General features: G+C 54.8%; 1 protein-coding gene across 8 annotated transcripts in view; it reads left to right on the plus strand.

Moving 5' to 3' along the window:
* Positions 1-5,043: 5,043 nt before the first annotated feature.
* MLPH (melanophilin) overlaps positions 5,044-27,172 on the plus strand; it is a 36,354-nt gene continuing 14,225 nt past the window's right edge. For 3 of the 8 annotated variants that reach the window (XM_070422470.1, XM_070422476.1, XM_070422474.1), the window contains exons 1-8: positions 5,564-5,688; positions 9,949-10,082; positions 20,354-20,575; positions 20,725-20,837; positions 22,425-22,463; positions 23,357-23,460; positions 24,615-24,749; positions 26,111-26,315. In XM_070422470.1, the coding sequence (XP_070278571.1) occupies positions 9,973-10,082; positions 20,354-20,575; positions 20,725-20,837; positions 22,425-22,463; positions 23,357-23,460; positions 24,615-24,749; positions 26,111-26,315 (928 nt within the window). In that variant the 5' untranslated portion in view covers positions 5,564-5,688; positions 9,949-9,972. Of the gene's footprint in view, positions 5,120-5,563; positions 5,689-9,948; positions 10,083-20,353; positions 20,576-20,724; positions 20,838-22,424; positions 22,464-23,356; positions 23,461-24,614; positions 24,750-26,110; positions 26,316-27,172 lie in introns of those variants that run through there. The other 5 variants (XM_070422473.1, XM_070422477.1, XM_070422475.1 and 2 more) reach the window with 3 other exon arrangements.

Here is a 27,172-nt window from a genome sequence, read left to right on the forward strand (position 1 = left end):
CTCCCAGTGTAACTGTCTGCTACGCTCCACTGTCAAAGGAGGCACAGAGGGATGTGGAGGGGTCCTGCGCTGAGGGCTCAGCCCCCAGAGAGGAGGAGGTGGAAGCGGGTCGGGTCATGGAGTCCTAGAGAGAAGAGTGACTCAGAGAGTGTTTCTTACAGCTGAGGACAGTGGGATGAAGGAAGGGCTTAGAATAGAAGAAGCAACAGGAGAGAGCCCGGGCGAGCTGCTTTGGCCCCTACGAGGCCAGGACAAGAGTGTGGGCTTTGTTCTCAACTGGGAGCCCCTCACTTCACTGTGGGGCTAACAGTGTCCCACTGGGTGGGGCTGGAGCACAGGACAGACCAGATGGAGCACAATCCAGGTGTAAGGCAGAGGTCCCAGAGCTGCCTAGGCCCCCAATCCCACCCCACCCCTACTCCTACCCCCCCACCCCCTACCCCCCACCCTCCCCACCCCTACCCCCACCCCCACCCTCTGGCGAGCCCCTCAGTCATAGGTTCTGGGTGTGAACAGACAATGAGGAGAGCTTCTCGAAATACTTCTCTACAGAGCCCTCACTCAATTGCCTAGAACCCAGGGCACATGTTCCCACAGCCACAGCGCAGGCCCCACGCCAGAAACCACACAACCCACGGATGATTCAGCCGTCAACACAGCCAGTTTCCCATTGTTTCCTAGGAAATGGCAGACCCAGGTCCCAGCCATCTGCCTCCAAGACCTAGAAACGATGTCTGACCCCCTCCCCTACCAGGCCCTCCTGGCCCACCCTGCCCCTGCCCTGTGGCCTAAGTAAAGCTGCCTTCTGCTCTGGCCCAAGACAGGGACTGGGCCACCTGTGCTCAGGCCAGAAGGGCAGGAGCTGGGAGTCAGAAGGATTTCCCAGCAGTAGCTGCTTATTGGGGGTGGGGAGGGAGGGGGCAGCCTGGCCTGGCCTCAGACCCAGCAGCTGTGGGGACGGCTATGGGAGGATCCCTGACGTGTCCCCCCCCCCTCCCCCCCCCCCCCCCCCCCCCGGCCCCCGGACGCCTCTGCATCCTCCTGGCCCTAGGGCTGCAATGGGCTACAAGCCAAGATCTTGACTCTGGGATGGACTGGAGGGAAGTCCCAGCACTCCTGACTCCCCCTCCCTGGGAAGTTCAAGGGCTCCCTTAGGGGAACTCCAGGAGCAGAAAGTCAGGATGCAAAGCGCTGGTGTGCTCCCAGTAGTCCTGAGTAACAACCCTGCCAGGACATGATTTCCTAAGAGACCCTGCATACCGGGACTTGGGCCACCAACAAACCAGGCAGGGGCACCAAGAAATGAGAGTTCTTGTAAAATTTGCTATTAAAAACAGTCTCAAAATAAGCATTCAAGTAACTACTGTGGATAAAAGCTCTTAGGGAGGGCTGGACTTCCCTAACGTCCTTCTGGCTCGGTCTGGTTTCATTCGGAATGGAACACGGGGAGGGAGAAAGAACAAGTCACCTGATGTATGCAGAGGTCTGGGGTTAAAGGCCCAGGTTTCTACTGACTCAGGGAGCAGCGCGGTTTCCCGGAGGGTCTCCTCGTGAAGGGGCTGGGGGCTCCGAGGCCCAAGAAGGAGTTTAATGCAGCCAGGCGGGTGTCAAGAGGCCCCTAAGGGTCCCGGTAAGAAGGACTGGGGGGCTGAGGGCCTGGATCCCAGGTCTTCCTGCAGCCACACCGGCTCCTCCTGGGGTGGGGGCCATGGTCCAGCCCCACCCCATGGGTCAGACGCGGAGGCGGGGCGCCTGCATGCTTGTGGGGGACTCACCGCCAGCAAAAACCGCATCCCTGCCTTTAATTATGCGTTTGAGTTAAGCTCTTTGGCCACAAACGGAAAGCCTTTGAGTCCAGATCCAGGCTCAGATGGGGCGGTGGGTGGACTCAGGGGGAGGCGTGGAGGACGGAGTCCCGCTTGTGAGGGGGTGAAAGGCGACCTCCGATATTATTCGCGCTGGACCGAGACCTCGCCTTGCATGGAGATCTCATTCGTTTTGCACGGAGACCTCATCCGCACTACACTGCACTTCACCAAAGGCTCGCCTTGTCCTAGGAGCTCAGACCTCAGAGCACAGGAAGGGGCCCCGTGTTCAGGGTGGGAAACTGACACCTCCCAGAGGAGACCGGACTCCGGCGTCAGCCTTGGGGGTTAAACGCCTGGCCCTGCCGCCCCTTTAGAGCAGGACGTTGGGTACGGCGCGCCCTGGGAGCCTCCCGCTATCTGCCGCTTTCGCCCTCTGTCGGTGCGGAGGAGTCACGGCAGAAAATGACCAGAAGCGAATTGAGGCTGTCCTGACCATAAGGCTTCGTCCTGCAGGGTCCACTCTGCCCAGTCTCAAGCCGACATCCAGGGCCGGATGTCCAGAGGGAAAGGACATCAGTTCGGAGGCCGCCAGTCCTGGTGATGTCAGGGACCAGCCCTGGAGGATGCCTCTGACCTTCATCCTTTGCTGTATCCTCAGCAAAGGTAGACGGGGGTCAGCATGCAGGAAAGGGAAGAAAGGAGAGGAAGTTTCGCTGTCCTAAGGATAGAGGCTGACGTCCACAGCACACTGTTCGTTCAGTGTCCCTTCTTTAGTAGACGGCCTCTGGAGAGCGCTGACATGAGATGCAAGACTCACACGTGGTTCCCACTCCCAAGGTCCCACACCTGCCTCAGTCTCCAGTCTTCCCATCCTGGGCAGAACCCTCCCACGCTCCGAGCCTCATGCGCACCTGTCAGCCTTCCAGGTCACTTGCTCAGGGGGCTGGTGAGGGGAGGGTCCTCTGGGCCGTCAGGGAACAGAGTCCTGGTGGAGTGTTTGGTCTTACGTAATACCTCCGATCTCTCACTCCTGCTCCATAAGCCTGCTAAGCTCTTACTCCATGCTCTAGCAAGGCAGCAGCATCTGCACCTCGTTTCCATTGCGCCCACACTTTGCAGAGCTATCTCAGCAATGTACTGGGATAATTTCCAAGTGTCCTGGCCAGGAAAACAAGTCTTGAGATAAGGAGATTTCTCCCAAATCAGTAAACTCAATGCGGTATCTTCGAGGTCCATCTGCACACATTTCTCCTGTGTTTGGTGATACACAGTATCCAGGACCGTGATTGTGTCCGTGAAAATGCCATTTATTCCCAGAGCAGGAACTTTATTCTCCCACCTGGGCTTTGCTGAGACCTGGCCCTAGTCGTTGTTCTAGAGGAAATAAGAAGAGATGGGGACAGGTCTTGGGAACAAGTATCCTATTGTAAGATGTCCATCTCAGGGGAGGTGTTTGCACAGTGTCCGGGCACCAGCACCTCTGGGAAGAGGAGAGGGGCTGCTCCGTGCCCAGAGGGGTCTGGGGAATCAAGGGGTTCAAACTCAGACACCCAAATGTCCCCATCCCAGGGCACAGGGCTCCACCTATCAGGACACTGACCTTGGCATAGGAAACCTTTTTAGGATGTTCCCGTTACAACTCTGGGCTCTATACAAGATGCCCAATTCAATTTGAATTTCAGATAAATAAATCATATTTTTGATGAATAAGTATACTCCATGAAATATTTAGAATGCACTTATACTAAAAAACAAAACAAAAAAACTCTGTTCATTGTTTCTATAAAATTCAAGTTTAACTGGACAGCCTGTTTTTTCTTATTATCTGGAAAACCCACACTGGCACCCTTACCATTAAACTCTGGGACTGGGCCTCAGCACCACCTGCCCTGAGGGGGCAGGAGAGGATTTCTGTAAACACAGCCAGGATAACACACCCAGCCCTGTGTCTAATGCTTGCAGTTGCTTGGCGAGCCCACATGCTTAACCACACACACACGAACTGCAGGAGGAAACACAGACAGTATTCATCATGACTGCCCCTGAGGAATAGGAATAAGCAAACCTGACTTTTCATTTAGACTGTTTATATTCTTTACCATATATCTTTATCATATATTACCACGTATCCATTTTATAGATCTTGAAAACATGCTAATTTAAATAAATAAATACTAAAGTATAAAAAAAACATTTTAAAAATCTACCATTAAAGCCCTAACAGGTTTGGCTCAGTGGTTACAGCGTTGGCCCTTGGACTGAAGGGTCACGGGTTTGATTCCTGTCAAGGGCACATGCCTCGGTTGCAGGCTCCAACCCCTGCCTGTTTGGGGCGAGTGTGGGAGGCAACCAATATGTCTCTTGCACATCAATGTTTCTCTCTCTCTCTCTCTCTCTCTCTCTCTCTCTCTCTTCTGTGTGTGTGTGTGTGTGTGTCCCTCCCTTCCACTCTCTCTCTCTAAAAAAAACAAACAACAAAAATAAAACGTATCCTCAGGAGAGGATTAACAACAACAACAAAAATCTACCATTAAGGAACTTACAGCTCCAATGCCAACTTTGGGAAGATGCTATTAATTTTGCAAGCAATTGTGAAGTGTATGGTAAGGAAATGAAAGACCTAAGAACCACTCACAGGGGTTGTGGAAACGGGTGTAAGTTGCTCCCACCTCCAGGGTCTGCACAGATGGGTTGATGGTGTTTGGTTCGAGCCTCCATCCTAACGTGGTGCTGGGGCCTGAAATACCCACGTTCACCTCCAGTGCTCCCGCCCGCACAACTGTCCTAGAAGGTTTAGTTTCCTCTCATAACAACTGTTCACCTAACAGCACTGGATTTCTTTGTATTCCTGTCCCCATGGTGCACACATGGAAACTGAGCTTCAAAAGTAGTTCCAGGGGACAGCATGTGCTTTTTGTTTAATTTTTAATTTTATTTTAATGGTAAGTGAGAGGAAGGAAGACAGAGTGCTCTTCTGCGCCCAAGTCCGGAGGAGAGAGGGAAGATGGGATTCGGAAGGAGGTGCAAGCCCTGTGAGCTGCAGAGGGTGGCTGCACCTGAGAAGGGCTGGGTGTGAAGCGCCCCGGAGCCAACGCAGGGCTCGGAGGAGGCCCAGCCCAGCCCAGCCCAGGCGCGCGTCCCCGAGTGCGCCCCGCCCCGTCTGCGCGCGGAGCCTGACTCCGCCCAGAGCGCGACTCTGACTTGCAGGACCTTTCTTGGTGGCCAAGACTGGGTGCCCTCTCCGCGGAGGGGCTCCCGGCGCTGTGGGCTCAGGTCCGGGGGCGTCGTGATGCCAGGCAGGATGCAAGGCGGTGAGGGGCACGGGATCTGCGCGAGGAAACCCTGGGCGCAAAGTCCCACTTCCCAGCTAGTGTTCCCACTTAGTTCTTGTCTTGGTCTAAGGCTCTTGCCAAGCCTCAGTTTCCCCATCTGTAGAGCCGGAGTAAATAGCGTCCTCCCTGCAGAGTTGGGATGGGAATTAAACCAGGTGCCGCGCGCTCCGCGGAGCGTTCGGGCAAGCGGGCGCCCTCGCACTGAGGGCAGGACCCCGCGGCCGCATTGCCGGCAAAGTCACGCGACTCGCCAGCTGTGGGCTCAACCCCCCTTCCTGCCCGAAGCTGGCTTGGACGCCTCCCGCGCGGGCACTGGGGTTGCTCGGCCCTCCGCCCGGTCCAGCACCCCGAGGTGCCCGCGCTCCCGGAGCTGGGCGGGGCGCAGCCCACGTGACCCAGCGGGCAGCACCCGGACCTCCCAGCTGCCCGCCAGGCCCAGGCAGTCCAGAGCTCCTGCCCTGTGCCTTGCGCCCTGCTGCCCCCCGTGCGCCCCGACCAGACGCCCAGGTTCGTCCAAAGCAGGGCCCGCACGGCCAGGGAAAGAGTTGGTGAGTGCGGGGAGAAGAGGGAACGGTTGGACGCCGGCCCCCAGGACTGGTGGCCCAGGCTCAGGGAGGGTCCTCGGAGAAGTGTGCAGCTACAATGGTGTGGAAACGCCCCCAGTGACCCCCTGGCCTCGCTCCAGGCTGGTGAGGAAATCCTGCCCAGCCCCCAGAACCCCAAACCTCACCCGGATACTCTGATCAGCAGGCCATTTTGAGGAAAACTGTGCTTTTAATTAGAAACCCTATTGGGGGTGCGGGGGGCGGACTGAGCTGGGGCTGGGACCTGAGAGAATTCGCACTGGGCTGGACGCCCAGGGGCCCAAGGCTGTTTGGGTAAATACTTCCTCCTGGTCTGCTGCCCTGCAGATCATGGGGTCAGGGCCCTGCGGGTGTCCTGGCAGGGGAGGAGGCGCCCTGACCTCCAGAAGCCCCGGGTTTATCTGAATCCTCTTTCGTTTGCTGCCAAGCTCCATCCCCGTCCATCCACCCTGTTGTAGAGATATGGGGAGAGTCTGTGAGCAATACCCTCCTTATAAATCCCCAAAGATTTCATAGGCTCAGACCTTAACCAAATTTAAAAACCCACTTCCTTTTCAGTTGGATTGGGGCCTTTAGATCTTTTTTGGCTTTTTTGTGTGTTTTAATCTTATATACATATTTCTTTCTCAGAGGTTGGAGTGATAATGGGGGGAGGGGAGGCCCCCAGTAGCCCACTAGCCGCAAAGGCTGACCCTGCCCGTAGAGGTGAAATCCAGGGAGAGAGCCAGAGCCTGCAGACCATGGGAGCTGAGCCGCGACATTGGCCCGCAGGCGAGGACAGTGCCAGGCACACAGATGAGCAGGCAGGGATCTTACTGATTAAGGCATTAGTGACGGAAAATTACCAGCAGCTGAGTGGGTCTGGTGGGAGATTGGGGGTTAAAGCAGGCAGGTGGGAAAGGTGGCTCTGGTGGCCCTGGATGAGAATGCAGTGGCTGCTCCTGTGGTTGGGTCAGCCTTCTAGGTCTGACTATCTCATTCTTTTAGGAGCAGCCCCTGGAGCAAGAGCTCTCCCCTTCCTCCCTCCTCTTACCCTGCCACCCCCTCCACCCCCTTCTATTCTAACATCCCGGCGTCATACAGGGCTGGAGAGGGCCAGAGCGGTCCGGGAGCCTGACAGTTGTCCATGGTACAGATGGGAAAGCTGAGACCCAGGAACTTGTCCCAGGTCACAGGGCCGGCTGGTGCCTGAACTGGGAAGGGAAGCCAGTTCCTGACTCTCAGCCCCCCATCATCCTGCAGCCTCAGCCTGGGACCCATCCTTGCTGAGGACACTGGAGCTGAGGCCTTCGCTACAAATGCAGGACCTGTGTCCGTGTATAAATGAGGGACCTGGGAGGGCAGAGGGAGTGGGCAGGCTGCAGAATGCCCACCCAGTGTCAGTGCAGGAGTGGCCTTGGAGCCCCTCCTTGTACCCCAGGTGTGCCGGTGACCTGCAGGGGGGAGGGACTTCCCGTGGGAATGAGCTTATTTTGCAGCTGATGAGGGCTGGGGGATTGGTTCCTAACAATGGGCGGCAGGCCCAGCTCTGGGGGCAGCATTTGGGCAACAGCCAGAAAGGTGAATGCAGAGACCCCACAACTGGCACCTGTGCCTTCCTTCAGGCGTGTCCCTGCACCTTTATCAGCAAGAACAGCACCTCACACCTGGATTCTGAGTCAGCGGGCATTCCTGCCCCTCTTAGCTGGGCATTTAGTGAGGGACGTTGACTGGCTCCCTGGTTTTATTTGCTCAGGCGGTGACGGCTCGTAATCACCATTGTGCCAAGGCTTAGGGAGCAGCCGCCCAAGATGTGGTCGAGCCAAGTGTCATGAAGGAGGAACCCCCGCCCAGATCTCCCTTTAATTCAGCCAAAGTATGAACTCAAACCTTTAACAATAAAGACGACACACCACCGAGATTCTGTATTCTGGGTCCAGGGTATTCCTTTTATAAAACCAGTTCCTCTGTGTCTTTCCCCTCTGTGTCAGCCCCTCTTCTCTGCATTATAACTATTCAGTCTCAAAGATGAAAAGTGTGATTAGCTCTGAGCAGTGGGAACAGGAGCAAACTGAAAGTGTTTTCAGGAACCGCATGACTCGGAGTTATCTGCACCGAAATGGGGCGGGGGACCGATAGAGCCTGGGGGATGGAGCTGCCCTCCCAACATGTGCGCCCTGGGAGCTTCCCCCCAGGTCAGGCGCCACATCAGCCCTGCACCCTCCGTGGGCTGCCCTTGACTGTTATAGGTCAGGGGTACCAGCTGGAGATCGTGCCTGGGTGAGCAAGGAAGCAGGGAGTGATGGGCTGAAAGGCTGTCCCCTCCCTGAGCCCACGTAGGCCCCGGGGCAAGGCTGTGCCTGGCAGAGGGACTGGCTCTTCCCCCTACTGCAATGTCCCCGTTCATGTCCCAACCTGAGGCAAGCCAGAGGGCGTACTGCAGCACTTCCCCTAAATGCCAGTGAATTGGGGGGGGGGGGGGGGGGGGGGGGGTGTATTTTAGATGCTGAAGTCAAACATATTCTTCATTCAATTTAAGATTATTTTCTAAACATAGGTTTTTTTTAAGCTTTAAGCATTTTGTTAATTCTCTAAATGGGAGGATAAGGTCACAATATATAAAGAACATGTCGAGGACCATTGGCCCTCAACCCCGGCTGTCCTAGGAACCATGCCCTCGAAGCATCGCCTCCCTGCCGCATGGCACAGCCTCCTTCGAGGCCGCGTCTGAACCTGGAGCCCCTCTCCCTCCAGTCCTCTCCCTGCCCCTGCTGCTCACCCTGGAGTTGGGCCAGAACCAAAAATAAGCACTTAGGTAAAACTTTTTCAGGTAATGTCTAACCCATGAAGTAACAACAGTCTGGTCGTGGTTTAGCTATGTGGGATGCATGTTTCAAAATGCATATTCCACATCACTGTTTTATTACACAGAGTACCGTGGACACACGTTGCATTCCTTAAGAACTCAGGCTCATTGTCGGAGCCTCCAAGATGGTATTAGGCCGTAATGCCACGGTTCCCGTGGGCGCGGGTGCGGCTGTGTGCCCCCCTCTGCTGTGGCTGCCCAGTCACGTCTCAGCATGTTCCTGGCGGGCCTCGCTCTAGGCAGCCAGGAGCCAGCGTGGGCCTCATCCCCAGGAGGGGGATGTCACTGCTCAGCTGATGGTCACGCACCCTCCTCTGCTCTGAAATTAGGATTTCAAAGAATGAGCTTCTTAGGATACAACATTTTTTTTTTTTCAAAAGTGGTAAAATAACTGAACTGAATACATCCCAGTCATCCATCAAATAACTTTTTGTTCCAATTTTTTTAAACCCAGAAACTGCGTGCTCCGGGGAGCATCAAAAATCTGTTTTGTTTTCATGTTTTCTGGTCCAGAATCTAAATCCAACTCTAATGAGGACAGTTTGGATGATCCTGGCACTCAGGGCCCCTCCCCAGGGGTTCACAGTCAGGCTGCGCTTGAGGGTGGAGACCCTGAGGGTCGGGCAGAAAATGGAAGTTGCTTTCCATCAAGTTTAAGGCACAAGCCAGGGGACATTCTAGTCGACAGCATGGGATCTCTGTGGAAATTTTCATCTCAAGTGTACCCAAGTGCTGCTTGGCACGTGTTACTTTTCATAATTAACCTCTTAGCCAAGAAAAGGAAGTCTGTTCCCACAGTGAGCACTTCCATGGTCAGCAGCCTGAGGGAGACGCTCCCCGTGTTCAGCAGCCGGTAGAGTCTTCCCTTTGACTTGAAGGCCCCCCAGGAGAGCAGGTGGTTGGTCCCTTCTCGGACATTCCCGGGAGGATGGATTTCAGGCCCCAGGGAAGTCCTGCTGATGTCACAGGTGGTTTACAAACGGTCAGTCACCACAGCGGAACCTCATCCAACAAATCATGCCCCAGAGCAGGGCTGTTCCGGCTCCCAGGACCCCTAAGGCGGGACCCCGGGATCACACCTGGGGTCCCATCACAAAGCACGGCCTAGGACAGGGGGAAGGAGGTGTCCCTTGGCATCATGACGCTTACTCCACAGTGAAAAGAGAATTAGGCACTCGGGTCTACAGGTGTGAGGCCAGGAGGCGGAAGTCGATCCCTTTTAAAAGCAGGGTGTGGGAATGCTACACAGGTTCGTTTCATTGCCTGTTTAGCCCAGGTACCCACAGGTGGCCTGGGAACCCGAGTGCTGCCTGGTGCTCCGTGAGTCAGCCAGCATCCCGGGCTTCCTGGGCTGACGCTATGATCCTGTGATTTTCCAGGTGTGAGCCTGACGAGGAGCCGCGATGGGGAAAAAGCTGGACCTTTCCAAGCTCACGGATGAAGAGGCCAAGCACGTCTGGGAAGTGGTGCAGCGGGACTTTGAGCTGAGGCGGAAAGAAGAGGAGAGACTGGAGTAAGTGCATGGGGCTGAGCCCATGGAGCCTGAGTCCGCCACACCGCGGGGCTCACTGGGTGGGTGAGCAGCATCGACGGAAGTCAGGTGCTGGGAAACGCTCCTTCTGGCCTCGGTTTCCTCATAATTAAAACGAGGCCCTGACTCTGCAACCTGACTTTTAGGTGTGCCTTAAGCAGTTTTATTTCAGCTTGATCCAGCTTCCAGGGTAACGTTGTCCCCAAACTGGGTGATGCAGGGGCCACCACAATGCAAGAATGAACAGTGACAAAGGGGGATTGACTGGATCCATTCTGAAACGCCCGAATGTTGCGATGGAGGGGTTGGCGGTCGAGGCTGACTTTCCACCTTCCTTTCTGACCGCGTTGGTGGCCCCCATCCAACTGAGCGAAAGCCCACAAGCATTATTAACGCCCTCCTACCTTGCATGTTCCTCCCAACCTCTAACACTTGGCTTCCACCGAGCTCCTTGTTATCTTTTCTGGGTATTTTGGGGGGTTGGTAGGCCTACTGAGAAGGAGACATTTGAGCAAAGACTCGAGGAGGTGAGGGAGTAGCCAAAAGAGTGCCTACAAGGGCTCCAGCAGCGCAGGGAGAGGAGGTCGTGGTGGCATCACGTGGGCTCCGTGGGCCTTTACAGGCCCTGGGTCTTTCTCTCAGGCCTCTGCTGACCTGGAGGCCTGTGAGCAGGGGACTAGCGGGACCAGACCTCCACTCTACAGGCTGTGCGTTACTGAGCTGCAGTCACTTGTATTTTGAAGGGAGAGCCAGCAAATTTGCCCTCAGATTGGATGTGGGGTGGAGAATATGGGAGGAGTCCAAGGTAATGCCAAGGTCATGGCCTGAGGAACTGAGAGGATGGAGTTGTCCCCTCACCTGGGGAAGGCACCGTTAGACCAGGTCCGGGGGAAAGCGGGAAACAGAGCACAGTAATTAGGGGGAATTGTGAAACCAAGAAGCAAACATGCTCGTTCCTTGGAGATCACTTCCCTGTCCGGTGTCTATAGACACAGCATGTGGGCTCAAGGTCAGTTCACCAAGAGCAAATTGGCCAAAAGGCAACTTGCTAAGCAGACAACTCACCAAGTTTACCAACTGAAAACAATCAAAGAACAAAAGAAGTGTTTCCTTTTATATTTACAGAGTTAACAGAGTGAGTATTAGGTGGGTTTCTCTCCAAATAGGAGCGTCGGTCCCCTGGAAAGGATGTTGGGCAGGTTTGGGAAAGACCCGGCACCTCCCCTGCAGGGTCAGACCAACGGACCTCCCGGCACTGACAAATGAGCTTGCCCAGGTCCCTGACATTGGCAAGGATGGAAGGCCATGGGGCTGTGAGACCAGTTTCACTAACCTCTGTATGACCAGGCTATTCCCAAGACACAAAGCCTCCGACCCCTGGGCCAGGCCTCCGGCTCCCCAGGCTGTGCCAAAGACGTTCAAAGTCCCCCTGGGGACACAGAGGCGGGAGGCCTTGGCCCCTCTCCACCGTGCACCTCCTAAATGGCCTTCCAAAGAGAATTCGTGTTTATTCCAGGGAACAGGGTTGCCAACAGCACTGACCTTGCGTGCACCTTTCCTCTGAGCTGCCAGGAAGGAATTTCCCTTGGGGTCTGGCTCTTGAGCGGCAAGCCCCCTGGCAGGCGGCTTCAGGAAGTGGAGGAGAAGGAAGTGGGAGGCCACCTCGCCTTTCACTTAGCCCAGGCAGATAAAATCTCTCCCTGAAGTTGGCATGTTCGACCAGTGACTTGGGAGTGGGGTATTTACTGTACAGGGTGTGATGTTATTCCTGGCTTCCCATCAGGTTACAGTGCTGAGCACCAAAGGATCAAAAATTCAAAGATGTACAAAATTTGGACATTAACAATGTTGGCATCAGAAGGATTTAGGATGGTGTCTGGGCAGGGAGTTGCCATGGGGACGTGGGTCTTGCTGTGGATGAACTTTGAGCCTCAGGACAGGGTTGACATTTGTGTGAGAGAATGGACATCCTGATGCCAAGTCTGTTGCCCAGTGCAGGGCTTGGGCTGTGAGCCATGGGTGCGGCCACTTCCCTGTGTGGAGAGGGATGGTGACAACAGAGGCTTTGCTCCAGGGGGCTCCTCCGTCTTTGATGCTCCAGTGGCATTGGCCTTCGCTGTCCTCGAGGGCCCCCCTGCGGGTGTATGATGTGCTGGAAGGAAGCAGAGGGGAGGGCGGACGACAAGTGAGGCTCCTGGGAAGTGATTCCAACCTCTGGTGCAAGAAACCAGCTACTGAGAGCAGAAGGCCCTTTGGGAAAGCAACATTCCTGCTGCTCATGTTCTCTTTAAATCCTTCCTTCCTCCGTGGGGTTTAGTTCTTGTCGAGAATATCAGCTAATCTGGGATAAAGAAACCTTGAGAAAGAACAAAGTGGGAGGAAGCACGCTCGCTGATTTCAAAATGTACCACAAAACTACAATAATCAAAACAGCATCGCACCGGCATGAGCAGGTGTATAGACCAATGGGATAGAACAGTGGTCGGCAAACTCATTAGTCAACAGAGCCAAATATCAACAGTACAACGACTGAAATTTCTTTTGAGAGCCAAATTTTTAAACTTAAACTATATAGGTAGGTATATTGTTATTAACTTAATTAGGGTACTCCTAAGCTGGCTTTTCCCTCCTCCTCTCCCTCCTCTCTCTCTTTCTTTCTCTCTCTCTCTCTCTCTCTCTCTCTCTCTCTGGAATCGAAACCTCAGACCCTTCAGTCCGCAGGCCAATGCTCTATCCACTGAGCCAAACCAATCACACCTGTTCTCCTCTCTTCTTTTTCCCTAGAAGAAGGAAAGGAGAAAGGCAGAGGGTTTTGAATCCATAACAAAAGGAGGGATAAACAACTCTCCTTGGACACAGAGCAGTCCAAGTAAGACCCCAGAGGCTTGAAATCATGTACAAGTTGGGGAATTTTGATGTGTTCCAAACATAAAGTGAAAGAAAGGATGGAAGGAGATGAGGTTGGAGAAAGGGGTCCCAGGCTGTCCTCACATGGAAGTCATTACAAAGCCTCTCTTTCCCACACTCCCTTTTGACTCTCTCCTTTTCACCAGGTTCACCTATTTGCTTTAAAATAACCCCTCAATTGAAAATTGAAAGCAATTCAGGCCTTAGTCAGGATTTTCACCTTTATCCTGAGAACAATAGGAAACCATTTGGCAGACTTAATTAAATGAGTGGTCAGAGCAGGTTTTCTTTTTAAGTTTATTCTCATTGCTGCATTGAGAATGGTCTGAGAAGGAATGGACAAGAAAGATTTGGACAGAGCAGTCAAGTGGTGATAGGTAAGAGAGATCATGGTGAACTGAAGTGGTGGTAGCAATAAGATAGAAGGAGTATTGGACAGGTGTGGAAAGTATTTCTAAGGTAGAATTGATAGGTCTTGCTGATGGGTTGAATGATCTTTTACCCTCTCTGCATCCACCCCCTTGGGCATTTAACTTTGAAGTGTCCTCTGCCTCTGTCTCTGGACTTGACCATGTGCCTGGCTTTGGGTAATAGAATGAAGCAGAAGTGCAAGTGTGGTGCTTCTAAGTCTACAACTCGAGAGGCCTTGTTCTTTATTGTGTTTCTGTCTTCTCCATGAGGACATTCCTGAGGTAGCCTCCCGGCATGGAACAGATACGTGGCAGAGACTTGAAGTACCCAGTCAGCCCAGTTGAGACTCGTCTAGATCAGGGGTCGGCAAACTCATTAGTCAGCAGAGCCAAATATCAACAGTACAACGATTGAAATTTCTTTTGAGAGCCAAATTTTTTTAACTTAAACTATATAGGTAGGTACATTGTTATTAACTTAATTAGGGTACTCCTAAGGCTTAGGAAGAGCCACACTCAAGGGGCCAAAGAGCCGCATGTGCCTCACGAGCCACAGTTTGCCGACCGTGGGGATAGAATTAGGAGCCCAGAAATAAATCTGCACTTACATGGTCAATAAATCTATGACAAAAGAGGCAAAACTGGACCACCCTCTGACACCACATACAAGAATAAACTCAAAATGGATTAAAGACCTAAATGTAAGACTTGAAGTCATAAAACTCCTAGAAGAAAACATAGGCAGTAAGTTCTTTGATTTTGGTCTTAGTAATATCTTTTTGGATACATCTCCTCTGGCAAGGGAAACAAACGAAAAAATAAGCAAATGGGACGACATCTAACTAAAAAGGTTTTTGCCCAACAAAGGAAAATATCAACAAAGCAAAAAAACAAACAAACAAACAAAAAGAACAACCTAATAAATGGGAGAAGACATTTGCCAATAATACATCTGCTGAGGGGTTAATATTTAAAACATATAAAGAACTTGTAAAACTTAGCACCAAATTAAAAAAACAATCCAATAAAATAGACACTTCTCCAAAGAGGACATACGGGTGGCCAATAAACATATGAAAAGATGCTCAACATCACTAATCATCAGGGAAATGCAAATTAAAACCACAATGAGAGATCACCTCACACCTGTCAGAATGGCTATCATCAATAAATGAACAAACGACAAGTGTTAGTGAGGATGTGGAGAAAAGGGGGCCCTCATGCACTGTTGGTAGGAATGCAGACTGGTACAGCCACTGTGGAAAACTGTATGGAGATTCCTCAAAAAATTGAAAATTGAGTTGCCATTCAACCCAGTAATAACACTTCTGGGTATTTATTCAAAGAAAAAAAACCCCAATTTGAAAACATATATGCACCCCTATATGTTCATATGTTCATTGCAGCATTATTTACAGTAGCCAAAATATAGAAGCAACCTAGATGCCCATCAATAGACACATGGACAAAGAAGATGTGCTACATATATACAATGGACTATTACTCTGCCATGAAAAAGAATGAAATCTTACCACTTACGACCAAATGGATGGACCTAAAGGGTATTATGCTAAGTGAAATAAGTCAGAGAAAGACAAATATCATATGATTTCACTTACATGTGAATTTTTTTAAAAATGAATAAACAAAACAGATACAGAGAGCATGCCGATGGTTACCAAAGGGAGGGCAGAGGGGGATGGATGAAAGAAAAAAATAATAAAATAAAACAGCCACCACACCTCACAACGCCTCATTTACTGCTCAGGCAACATCACAGTGTGACTGCTGTGTTCTCCCCAGTCACAGATGAGGACACCGAGGACCAGGCAGTCCCCGGCTCTAAAGCATATCCAGGAATTGCTAACAGTGGGAATATGGGTGGGGCCCTGGCTGCATACCGCTTTGTATTATTTATCTTGTAAGTGTTCTGCAGTCATTCATGGTAACTGGGTATTAAAAAGGCTTTAAGTACACATAGATAATCATGCTTCGTGTTTAATGGCACATAAACACAAAGGAGCACCAGGGTAAACTTCTTGAGGGGAGCATCCAGCCCGTCATCCCAGCTTCTTCACCCCCTCCCTTGGGAAGACCCAGAGCCCCGCGGTGGCCCGCCAGCCTGGACCTGGGGCAGAAGCAGGCCTCCACCTGGCACGCTGGGGCCCACGTACTCACAGCTGACCTGCGCCCTGCCTTCTCTCTGCTCATCTGAGGTCCTCTCAGTCACGCTCCCTGCGCTATCGAGGGGCCTCTGAACTGTGTTTAGAATTACTGGGTTTTCCTAAACCCAGAGAATGACACTGCAGAGCCGGAGCTGGGGACTCACGCCCCTGGGCGAGGATGGCAGCTCACCTAACCGATGCCTTGTTTCAGGGGCCGGCCCACAAGTCAAATATTAGGCCTGGGAGTCTGCCCCGGAAAGGCAAACAGCTGGGGACAGGCATCCGTAACGTCTGCAAACAGGCCTGCATTCCTGAGATAATCATGCAACATTGCCCAGCGTGAGGCATGGCAGACCAAGGCTCACCTTAAAAACAAATAACAACAACAATGACAACAGTAGGAATTTGAAGTCACCACCAGGCGGGCCACTTGGCACCCAGACAGGACTCCAGGGCTGAATAGACAGGGGCTGGAGCAGGGAGTGAGCAGGCAGCAGGGCCCGGAGTTTGGGTGCAAGATCGCTCAGGAGGTTCGGGGGCTCTCTCGGTGCCTGGTTCACCACCACTGTTCCCTTTATCATTTTTGTCGCCATCGGTCATTCTCTTCAGAGGACCTCGGAGAGCGCCAGCAAGTTCCATTTCCCACACTAATTCCCGGCGTCTGCTCGGATGCCAGGGGCTTAGATTCCCATCGCTGCTGCCCGATACTCACTACACCAGGTCTGCCTCCTTCAGCGGCGACCTCTGACAGGCAGGTTTACTGTGGTCGCCTTACTGTTAGTAACTCTGTCTCTTCTCTGTGACTTGGTTCTCTGGCTACAGCCCCTCCTCGGGGACGGACTTGACCCTGGTTTCCCAGCCTCTGGAGGACACACACCTCAGGCTGCTCTCAGGAGGGGCCGGGTGTGGGTTTTATATTTGGGACTCTCTCGGCTGGGAGCGAGGCCTCACTTTCTTTCCCCTCAGCACTCTGGCAGAATAATAAGCCCCCCAACACATCCACGTCCCGGTCCCCCAACCTGTGAAAATGTTACATGGCAAAAGGGAATTAAGGCTGCGGGTGCCATTAAGGCTGCTGATAGCTGACCTGGACATGGGGACAGGTGGGAGAAAGGAGGAGGCCGGAGCACAGGAGAGCCATGGAGAGTCCCTGTGAGAAGAACTCAGCCACCACGGCCAGCTCTGTACACCGAGGAAGGGCCGGACAGAGGATGCAGGCACCCTGGCAGCTGGGAAGAAAGGGGGCAGGTCCCGGAGCCTCCAAGAAGGATCACAGTCCTGCCCACAACTCCATCTCAGCCCAGGAACACCCAGGTCAGACCTCTGATCTCAGAACTGTAAGGTAATAAACTGGTGTTGCTTTAAGCCACTACCTTTGTGGAAATGTGTTAGAGCAGCCACAGGAACCTGCTGCCCAGCCTGGCAGCAAAGCCATGAGCCAGCCTGACTTGGTTCCATTAGACGTAGCCTGCTCAGAACTCGCTGCCTCCTGTAACTGAATGGCTGTGTCCAGGTGTGTGTGGCCAAAAAGAATCAGAAGGTCCGGCTCCTCTTGTGTCCTTGTCGGCGAGCGTTCGTGTGTTCTCAGGTGATCGCTGTTCTGTGGCAGGGCCGAGACTCACTCCCACCCTGCCAAGCTGTGCAGAGAACAGCCAGCTCATTTGTTACCTATCTCGCCTCACCCGTGGGTCCCCGCCCTCAGTCAGCAAGGACTTGTAAGCTTGTGGGTTCCATATCCCAGGCGCTGCTCTGACCTCTTCTCTGGGTACAGTCTTCTCTTTAGAGCACCTCCACCCACCCCTGCTTTTGGCTAAGTCTGCGTGTGTGACTGGCAGGAGCCCATGGCCCTCGAGGTGACAGAGTTGCTGGGGTCTTGGCTCCACACACTGTCCACCGGCTCCTGGCTGGTCCCTGATGCAGAGTGGAGGGTCGAGTCTGCTTCCAGGGTGGGGACCATCATCGCTCGTGAGTGAATGGTCGTGGCTGGCACCCACACTGAGATCCTGACCCCCACCATCTACCCTGCATACTGTGGCCTCTTCGTACCAACCCCCAGACCCTGCCCGCCCCCTGGTCCTCTCAGCACCTCATGCTGTCCTGCTGGGGCACGGTCTCAGGGTAGGGATTCACCCCAATAGCCAGCACAAGTGCTGGAGAGCGGAAGTCCTGGCCGGGCTGGCCAGGCTGGCTGGGCTGGCCTGGGAGATACAGCCACCACGTGGTCCTCCCCAGCTCCGTCCACAGGGGTGTGCCACCAACCCCTGATGTCCTGGTCTGTCCCCAGTACTCTTGCACGTTTTCACCGCACTCCCCACTGGATTCAACCCCAAGAGGGGGAGAGTGAGGACATGGGGGGGGTGACATCTCCATGTCCCTCTAGCCTTCTCCCTCCACAGCCCATCACTTCCTCCTCCTGTCTTGAAAGGGGAATCCTTGCATCAAATCCACCTGCCCTCAGAGGACAGCAATCCCTTGACACTTCCTCCTTCCATCTCAGCCTGGCTCTTTATCTCCTGCTCCTTCAACTCTCGCCCCAATTAGGACACCAGGCAGACTCCTTTCAAGTCTTCCTCGGTTTCTGACAGTGAATCCCATTCGAGGTGTCTTCTATTCCAGAAGGTGGCTCTCACTTATAGCTGCATGTTGGGCTTTTGCCTGCTGTAGTGCAGTGACATCTGGTCAACCAGTGTCGGCGTGTGGTGGCTCTGGCCCCACTCACCTCCTCCCGATCTGAAGCTCCAGGTGGGGTTGGTGTGCCCTGCGCTGCAGGCATCACCTGGGGTTCCTCTGCTGCACCCCCACCGGGCCTCCTCTTCCGTCCCCTCCTGTTCTCCAGCTCTGAAGAAGGGATGTTATGCTTGAAAGAGTCTGAGTGGAATATAATTACCCTTTCCCCCAGTTCTGCACCCGAAACGTATCAGTCTCCAGCCACCCCCGGGCCTCTTCTGGGCTCTTATTTAAGAGGACTTCACATTCTGTGATGCAGGGTGTCTCCACATGCCCTCGTCTTTCTTCCTGCTGAGAGGGGCCCGAGGTACAGCTCTGCCTCGATGGAGAAGGGGGTAAGCCAGGCCGGGTAAGGCCCCATCAGCAGAGGGTGGCCTCTAGGTTTTCTGGCTGATGCAGATACAGCAAGAGTGGAAACGGAGGCCACCGGATCCTTCCCTCTGGCTCCAGGGGCCTTGTGATCTTCTGTTTGAGGCCAAGATTTGGCCTTGCCCATGCGGCTTTATCAAGACTGTGGTCAGTAGACGACAGTATCCCCCTAGATTTTACAACCACTTGGCCTTTGTGTGTGTGTGTGTGTGTGTGTTGCATATGGTTTCAAAGCCGAGACAGGAGTCTTATTTTTGTGTCTAACTTGGTGAGTATTTTCATAACCGTTGGGAGAGGGAAATAGGTGAGGTGCGGTCAACCCCGCCTGGTCCAGCGCTGGTCTCCAGAGCTCCTCGGAATCCCTCCATTGCCCGTAGCCTCACCAACCTCTGGGGCCCCACCACTGTGCAGCCTTCTCAGAGGACAATGGCACCTGTGTCTGTCCAATTGTGTCACTAAGAGCAGATTAATTTGATCTCATCTGAAACTAAAATATTACATCTGGCAGACATTCTCTGAGATAGAACAAAGGCGACATGTTCATTATGTTCATTATGGGGCATGTTTCCCAGGCAGTTTGAGTTGGCAGATTCACCAGGAAGCTGTTACTGCAGCCCCGATGGTCTAGGACTGTGGTCCTCCTGGAACTCCGGGGGCCGAGTGATTCCTGCTCCGGACACCCTCCAAGGGACCCATCCTAGCCATGCTCTGCAGGGACAGAGGTGGGAGTCAGCTCAACATGCTCCCTTGCTGGGAGAGACCCAAACCACTTACTGAGGAAATGCCCGCTGGCTTTGCCCTCGGGACTCTGTGACCATGGCAGGGAGGGCGCAGTGGCCCATCGGCGTTCTCCGAAGGGTGCCAGCCTGATGTGCACCCAGTGGGAATTGTCCTCAGCTTGAGGCCATTAGCTCAGGTCAGTGTGGCAGAGTGGACGTGACTGGCCGGGGCCTCACGGGCACAGGGTCGGCCTCACCCGCCATCTAATGAGCCTTTTCTCTGCATTCTCTGTGACTTCCGCTCTGTCCAGCTCATCAACTTCTTGCGTCGTTCTCTTCTCTAACCTCCTCTTACACAATTACACTAGGAACAGATGGGTTCTGGAGAACCATGTGGCCCGACCAGAACCACCAGCCTGATCCACCAACCCACCCACCCATCTCAGAAAGACTAGACACCAGATGCTCATGACCATGTTTGCACTCACCCAGCCAACCAGGACACCTCAGCTCAGTCCCCCAGCTCTGAGCTCTGCGTCAGCAAGCTCAGGGCTCCAGCTCAGAGCTGGAGAAGGAATGTAGGCCCAGGACCTCCAACCTGAACATGGGCCCGGGACCCCTGACTGCCTCTTTCTGTTATGCTGAGCTACGTGAGGTGGTGCAGGCAACGGTGGGACCTGCCCCAGCCTGTGACTCGGAACCTTTGTGGTTTGTGGCCCCTTTGACAACGCGTGAAAGACATGCATGTGCATCCTGGGAAAATACACAATTGTGAACAGTCACAGAAAGATTTAAATGCCATTTCATGTCTATAAAAATAAGTTCCCACCTACCCATATGCACGTTTGAATCCAGCGTGTTGGTGTGTGAGAAGGATCCCGTGTGTGTGCTCACACATTCAAAGACTGTTGCAACAAGATGTCCAACGTATTCCTTGTTTCTGCTGTTTCCCTCAGGGGCCTCAAGGGCAAGGTGAAGAAGGAGAGCTCCCAGAGGGAGCTGGTGTCCGACGCGGCCCTCCTGAGTGACACCCACTGTGCCCACTGCCTGCAGCCCTACCGGCTCCTGGAGGCCCCCAAACGGCAGTGCCTGGACTGCCGCCTCTTCACCTGCCAAGGCTGCAGCCACGCCCACCCCGAGGAGGAGGGCTGGCTCTGCCACCCCTGTCACCTGGCCAGGTGAGCGGGGCCTGGAGATCCAGGGACCCTGATGGCTTTGAGGGGTGGCTTTTCCCTTCGGGGGGGGCGGCTATCTGAAGAATGATGGGCACGTGTGCGTGGTGGTTGGGCACAGCAGTGCTGCAGGCCTGAGCTCCATCTCTCTGCAGAGTCGTGAAGATGGGCTCCCTGGAGTGGTACTACGGGCACGTGAGGGCCCGCTTCAAGCGCTTCGGAAGTGCCAAAGTGATCCGGTCCCTCTGCGGGCGGCTGCCAGGGGGAGGTGAGGAGTGGGTGAAGGGAAGGGTGGGGTCTCGGAAAATGTTTTGCTCCCAGGCATGTTTTACTGTTTCAGGACCAAGCAGATTCCTTTGGCATCTGCGTCTGCGCACCTGTCAGTCCCTGTGCCTGATGTTTTGATGGGGTTGGCTGCTTGCTGAGTGAGGTGCAGCCTTTTGCACCCTGGCCGGGCCTGGCCCTGGGAAGTCCTGCATGTTGACATCCCCACCCCCTGAAATCGTGTTTTCTCAGAGCTCTATAGCAAGTGGAGAACTCACAGCCAAGGTTCTCAAACTCGGCAGCTGATGGAATAGCCGGGCCTAGTTCGTACTTTATGTCCCCAGGTCCTCCCTCCCTGGGTGGAGTATTTGGAGGGCGACACATTGATAAATCCTCCAAACCAGGACATTTTTAAGAGTGAGAGAGGCCTCCTGACAACCACGCTGAGACCACAGACGTGACTAGGAGGGCCCCAGCAACACGGGAGGGACTGTCTCCTCATTCTTGGGGGTTCTTTCTCCTTTCGTCCTCAAGCTGCTTCTTCCGGGCTAATATCTTTGTCTCAGGCTGGAGCCCAAAAAAGTCCCACCTCCCATACCCGCTCCGCCAGCCAGGAGCCAGTGAAGGGTCTTCCTGCAGCCGAAGGAGCTTGGCTGGGCCCTCCGCAGGGCGCAGGGGCAGGAGCCACAGGCAGCACAGGAAAAGCCACGCTACAAAGCATCTGAAATCTCACCCCCAAAGTCGGCTGCTTGTGGCAGGAAACCACAGGCCACATCAGAGCCCTGAGGACCTGGGCCCCCCCATGGGAGGTGCTGATTGCCAGGGACCTGGGTGGGCTCAGGAATCTGGATGACGTAGAGCAGTGGTTCTCAACCTTCCTAATGCCGCGCGACCCTTTAGTACAGTTCCTCATGTTGTGGTGACCCCCAATTTCATTGTTACAAATTGAATATAATTAAAGCATAGTGATTAATCACAAAAACAATATGAAATTATATATGTGTTTTCTGATGGTCTTAGGCGACCCCTGTGAAAGGGTCGTTCGACCCCCAAAGGGGTCGCGACCCACAGGTTGAGAACCGCTGACGTAGAAGGTCCCAGGGTCCAGAGCTCAATGAGTGAGTCAAAGTGGCCAGGAGCCTGCCAATTTCAAAACTGTCACCAAGAGCCAGGAGGTGGCGCTGTGGGGCAGCAGGAACCCTGCTTCTAGCCACCGCAGAGGCTCCTGGCCTGTGGGAGGCTGGTCTCAGGTCCCTACAGTGACCTCCCCCAGGACTGTCTCCCTGCTGGGGGCCCCAAACACAATTCCCTGAGAAAGGTGCAGGGAAGGAGCACAAGGCTGGGGAAGCTGTATGGCTAATGAAAGTAGACAAACGATTGCAGTCCCAGCCAGGACCTGCTGCAGACCCCGTGCAGCTGTGGGGCACCCTGGGTCAGCCGAGCGGTGGTTCCCCAGGGGCCCCAGGACTGGATGGCAGGAGCTGCAGGAAGCAGTGTGGGTGGAGGTGGATGGGACGAGCCGCCTCTCTCCTGTCCTTGAGCTCACAGCTCCCCGCAGGGCGTCTTCTCAGCCCCTCCTCTTTGGTTGTAGGTTTGTCTGGCAGAACACAAAGCTCCCCCGATTTCCACAGTAAGTCCTTCTTGCTCAGACGCTTTTATCTTCATTTCCACCTCCCCACCAAGAAATCTGCTCCATGTCAGGAACATGGGAAATCCTTTGGGTTTCTTTACCTGTGACTCAGTAGCCAGAGGTGGGTCCATATCAAAGCCTTGTTCCAGGTTTAGAGGGTCATGTAAGGGGCTGATAACCAAAGGGTCGTGGAGATCCTGCTCATTTCGAGCAGAGGGGCAGGGACACCACCCTGACAGGTCACACACACCTGGGCCTTTGGAAACCCATGTCCACATTCCCTCGATGCCGACAGAGTCCACGTCACAATGCCCTCGGTCTGGCTGTTTGACGTGAGTTTCAAGACTGTCACTCTTCAGAGAGGGGCCCCCAGTTGGCTGGCTGGTGTTCACGTCTGGGGGCAGAGGAGGGGCAGAGAAAGGAAGAAGAGGGCCCGGGACTGAGCCTCACTCCCTCCCAGCTGTGCCTGAGGCCGGGCTGCTGATAAGAAACTTCGGGAGAAGTGGTTTGTTTGGGAAAAACAAGACTTAGCTCTAAGCCTCCTTCAAGGGGTCAGTAACTGGGGTGAATACCTGCAGGTGTGACCCTGATAAAACTGATGCAGAGCACTGGTTTTCTGCTGTGATGAGAACCAGCTTGAACTGATGCTCGGATAGGTCATTGTAAGGTCAGCAGAGGGTCTTGCCTGGATGTTTTTCGATGGATGGATGGTGAATGGAAAATGGATGGATGGTGGATGGTGGATGGATGGATGATGATGGATGAGGAACGGATGGATGAGTGGGTGGGAGGGTGAGTGGATGGAAGGATAGGTGTGGGGGTCGGGGGGGAGACAAAGGGTTTGCCTCCAATCTATTTCTCCCTAAATGGAGTCATGCAGGTGTCTGTTGCAGGTGGGCCTGAGCCAAGCCCAGGAGAGAGAAGTAGAGACAGTGAGCATTCCGATACGGATGGAGAGCTGGACACAGGGGCTCAGACCCATCCCCTTGGCAGCAAAGTAAGTCTTCCCCAACCACTCCCACCACTCCCGGGGCTGCAGCCTTGGGTTCTGACTTCCTAAAAGTCTCAGTGCTCCCATGGCTCCACTATAGCCTGAGCGCTAAGGCTCCGCCTCCCTTTGCCAAGCCCGGACCATCTCTGCGGGCGATTCGCACCAGATAGAAGAATACTTTCAGCATAAGGTCACCGGCACCTGAGAAAGCCCTAGCAAACTGTGGGTGGGCAGAGGCTGCAGAGAAGGCTGCCTAGACCCGCAGACTGCCTGGCCCTCGGCCTCGGCCGCTGGAGCACGGTTGGGAGGGCAGGGGCCAGAGGGCACACTGGTGTCATCCTAAGGTGGCCTTTGCACCTTTCAGGGATGCAAATCCCTTGGGCTCTGCGAGCTTTTTTGCTTTTTTCTAGGACAAAACATGAGCCTTGTTTTTATTGGTGTTTGTTTCTGTTTTCACTTATTTTTAATTTATTTATGGTGATAAAGACACGCAAAGTAACCCCTAGGGTTTCTGGGTAGGATGATGGGAGGGGAGCAGTTGAAGGGGAGCAGGTTGGAGGGAGGGGTGGGTCAGGCAATGATGAGTATAGATGGAGCCACTTGGAGAGAGACGTAATGCTGGCCAGGTCGAGCTGGCTGCTCTAGGGGGTGGGGGAGGGGGGAATATATGCATCTGTTGATGACAAAAGTATGTTTGTGCCACTTCCTAAGCTTCCAGAACATTCCCCAGTGTCTGCACTCTTCCCTACACATCTGTCTGAAGGATGGAGACCGTCAGGGGGTCAGAGCTAACCCCTGACCTTGCATCTAATGTGCACAAGTTCTCCCTCCCCCGTCGGCCTCCCCAGCGGGCTCCCCTCTTTTGCCTAAAACCCCAAGGGTGGGGAACCCGAAGCCTACCTGCCCCCAAGGCTGCCGCCTCCCCGGGCCTGTGTCCTGGGCATGTGTGGGCAGCCGTGTGTCCATCAGCAGCTTCTGCTCGTCTCTGTGAGGGGTGCTGGGCTTGCAGACCCTGTGAGGGGTGGGTGGGCTCTGGGCAGGCTTTCGGTGCGGCTTCCAAGCTGGGGCTCATCTGGTTGGTTTTGAGGGCCCACCCCACATCCCAGGTGAGGGGCGTCTGGTCCTCCCTGTCCACTGACCCTGACTCTCCTCTTGCCCAGCCTGTGCCCGCCAAGAAAAAGCGCCTCCTCCCCATTCACAGCCTGGACTTCGAGGCCGACTCTGACGACTCCGCGGGGTGTTGCAGTCACCCCCCAAGCCTGTCCTCAGTCCCACCCGCCCCGGACAGCCTGCAGGTGAGTGGACTCTCCTGCCCCACCCCGCCTGGGAGCCTCAGGTCAGGGACAGGATCCAGAAGCGTCACACCCTCCAAGGACTAGGCCCTCAAGTACCCTCTGAAAAGCATGGCTGTGTGGGGTGCAGGGCAGTTGAGTGAGGGGCATGGAGGGTTCAGGGTAGGTGCTTGTCCCAGAAGTAAGGCAGAGCCCCGTCACTCGGGAAGGCAGACGGAGGACCGGCGTCTGCCCAGGCATTGGACGTGTCTGGACCTCTGTGTTATTAGCGGGGGTCACAGGCTTTATTACCCAAACTAGGATAGTCCTGCAGTGGAAGAGGCTGCCGTTAATAATCACAGCAGCAGTGTGGCATCCGCAGGGCCCACCCAGAAGCCAGGACACGTGGTCACTCTACTCCTTAGGTTTGTGACCTTGGTCTGGGGACCAAGACCTTGGTCTGGTGGTGTGAGGCTCCAGCCCCCACCACCTGGGAGAGCTGATGATCTCCCCTCTCAGGGTCATTCTCAGGACCAGTGGCTGTGCCCTTCACCCACAGGGCACATGCAGCTTGGGCACAAGACCCAGAGTGACGCCCAGCTTCAGCCCAACGCTGGGGGTCCCCTGAGCCCAGGCAGTGCCTGGCCACAGCTGGGGCAAGGCTGGGCCTGCCCAGCCTGATTGGCAGACCTCTGTTGAGGATGGGATAGTGGGGCAGGGAGCCAGCACCCAAGAAGCCTTGGGCCACGGGTCCTGCTCCAGCTGCAAATCTGGGGGGTGCAGTCTCCCTTTTGTTTGGCCTCCAGGGCCTGGGGCGACTTCCTTCCTGCCCCAGCCCCGGCACAGCCAAGCTGGAAAGGAGTGGGGGCATGTGGCTCCCTGACGCCCTCAGCGCCCCCTTTCCTTGGGGACCAATGGCACAGTAGAGGGAACCTTCTCCAGGCCCCAGGAAGGGTGGGGAGGGGTGTGGGGCTCACAGCCAAGGGGCTGCCCCACCCCCACCCACTCTTGGCTCTCTGACCTTCACACACACACACACACACACACACACACACACACTTCCTGCCCACTTGCTCAGGGCTTTGGTCTCTGGGTTTGGTCTATGCCCCGAGGCCGTCAGAAGTGTTTCTGTCGCCTTGTGTGATACCTGGCCCAGGGGTCAGGCCCCAACCTCCTTCTCTGGAGACAGGATGCAGAATAGGCCATGAAAGCTCGGTTTCTGAAACTGAAGGGAACTGCGATGTAAGGGCCAGAGGGCAGGTGTGTGGTGCTCGGTCAGCAGAGGACACCTGGGAGCCCTCCGGATGTGGACGAGACAGACCCAAACGCCAAGGAGCTGCCCCAAGGCCAAACCCTCCAGCGGTTGACAGGCCCCATGTGCTCAGGCCCTCACAGGTGAGCCCTGCGCGGAGGAGGCCGCCTCCCAGGAGGCCATGGTCCTGCAGGAGGCTGATGCCAGGGCCTCTGGGTGCCACCCCCACCTAGAAGAGCAGACAGACAGCCTCTCCCCTGCCGGACGGGATGCCCGCGCTGAGCTCTGCCTGCTAGGAGAGTCCTGCCCAGCAGCCCCGGGGATCGCTGCCACTCCTGGTAGGTGCCCTTGGCTGCTGTCTTCAAGCTGGGTTCTGCATGGTGGAGGGGTTTCTGGAAACCCTGCCCACCACCCCAATTTGGGCAGACACACTGACTGATTTAAAGTAGCCCATTCCTTCCCTGTGATCGACGGGCATGTGCAGTCCTGACAAACCTCATGGACACCTGCCTCCCCCGGGCTCCGTGTGCCCCTCCGTGTGCAGCACTCAGGTAACCAGCATTGACCCCGGCCTGACCACACAGCTGCTGCCACCTTTAGTTATTTATTTTTTTTTTTTTTTAGTTATTTTTTAATCCTCATCCAAGGACATTATTATATTGACTAGGGGCCCGGTGCACGAAATTCATGCACGGGGTAGGGGAGGGGGGTCCCTCAGCCTGGCCTGCACCCTCTCCAATCTGGGATCCCTCTCTCAATCCAGAACCACTGGCTCCTCAGTGCTCACCTGCCTGCCTACCTGATGCCCCTAACTGCTCTCCCCTCCTGGCCTGATCCCCCTAACTGCCAAACTGCTGTCCCCTGCTGGCCTGATCCCCCTAACTGCTCTCCCCTCCTTGTCTGATCCCCCTAACTGCCTATCTGCACTCCCCTCCTTGCCTTATCCCCCTAACTGCCCATCTGTTCTCCCTTTCTCTCCACGCCTTCAAACCCCAGCACAGGAGTGCTGAGAGCCCTCCACCGAGGCCCCGGCCCCATCCTGATGCCCCCATCCAGGCCAGGTGACACTGCAGGCCTGCGCACGCCTCCACCAGGGAGGGGGGCACCCCCGGCAGCAGCCTCATGTCCCAGTGGTGCAAGTCCCCACCCCCATCCCCGCCCACCAGCTCCTGTGTGTGCACAACCTGTTGAACGG

Source organism: Myotis yumanensis, unplaced genomic scaffold (assembly GCF_028538775.1).
Source record: "Myotis yumanensis isolate MYYU_CA2020_CCGP unplaced genomic scaffold, mMyoYum1.0.hap1 SCAF_8, whole genome shotgun sequence".
NCBI lineage: Eukaryota > Metazoa > Chordata > Mammalia > Chiroptera > Vespertilionidae > Myotis > Myotis yumanensis.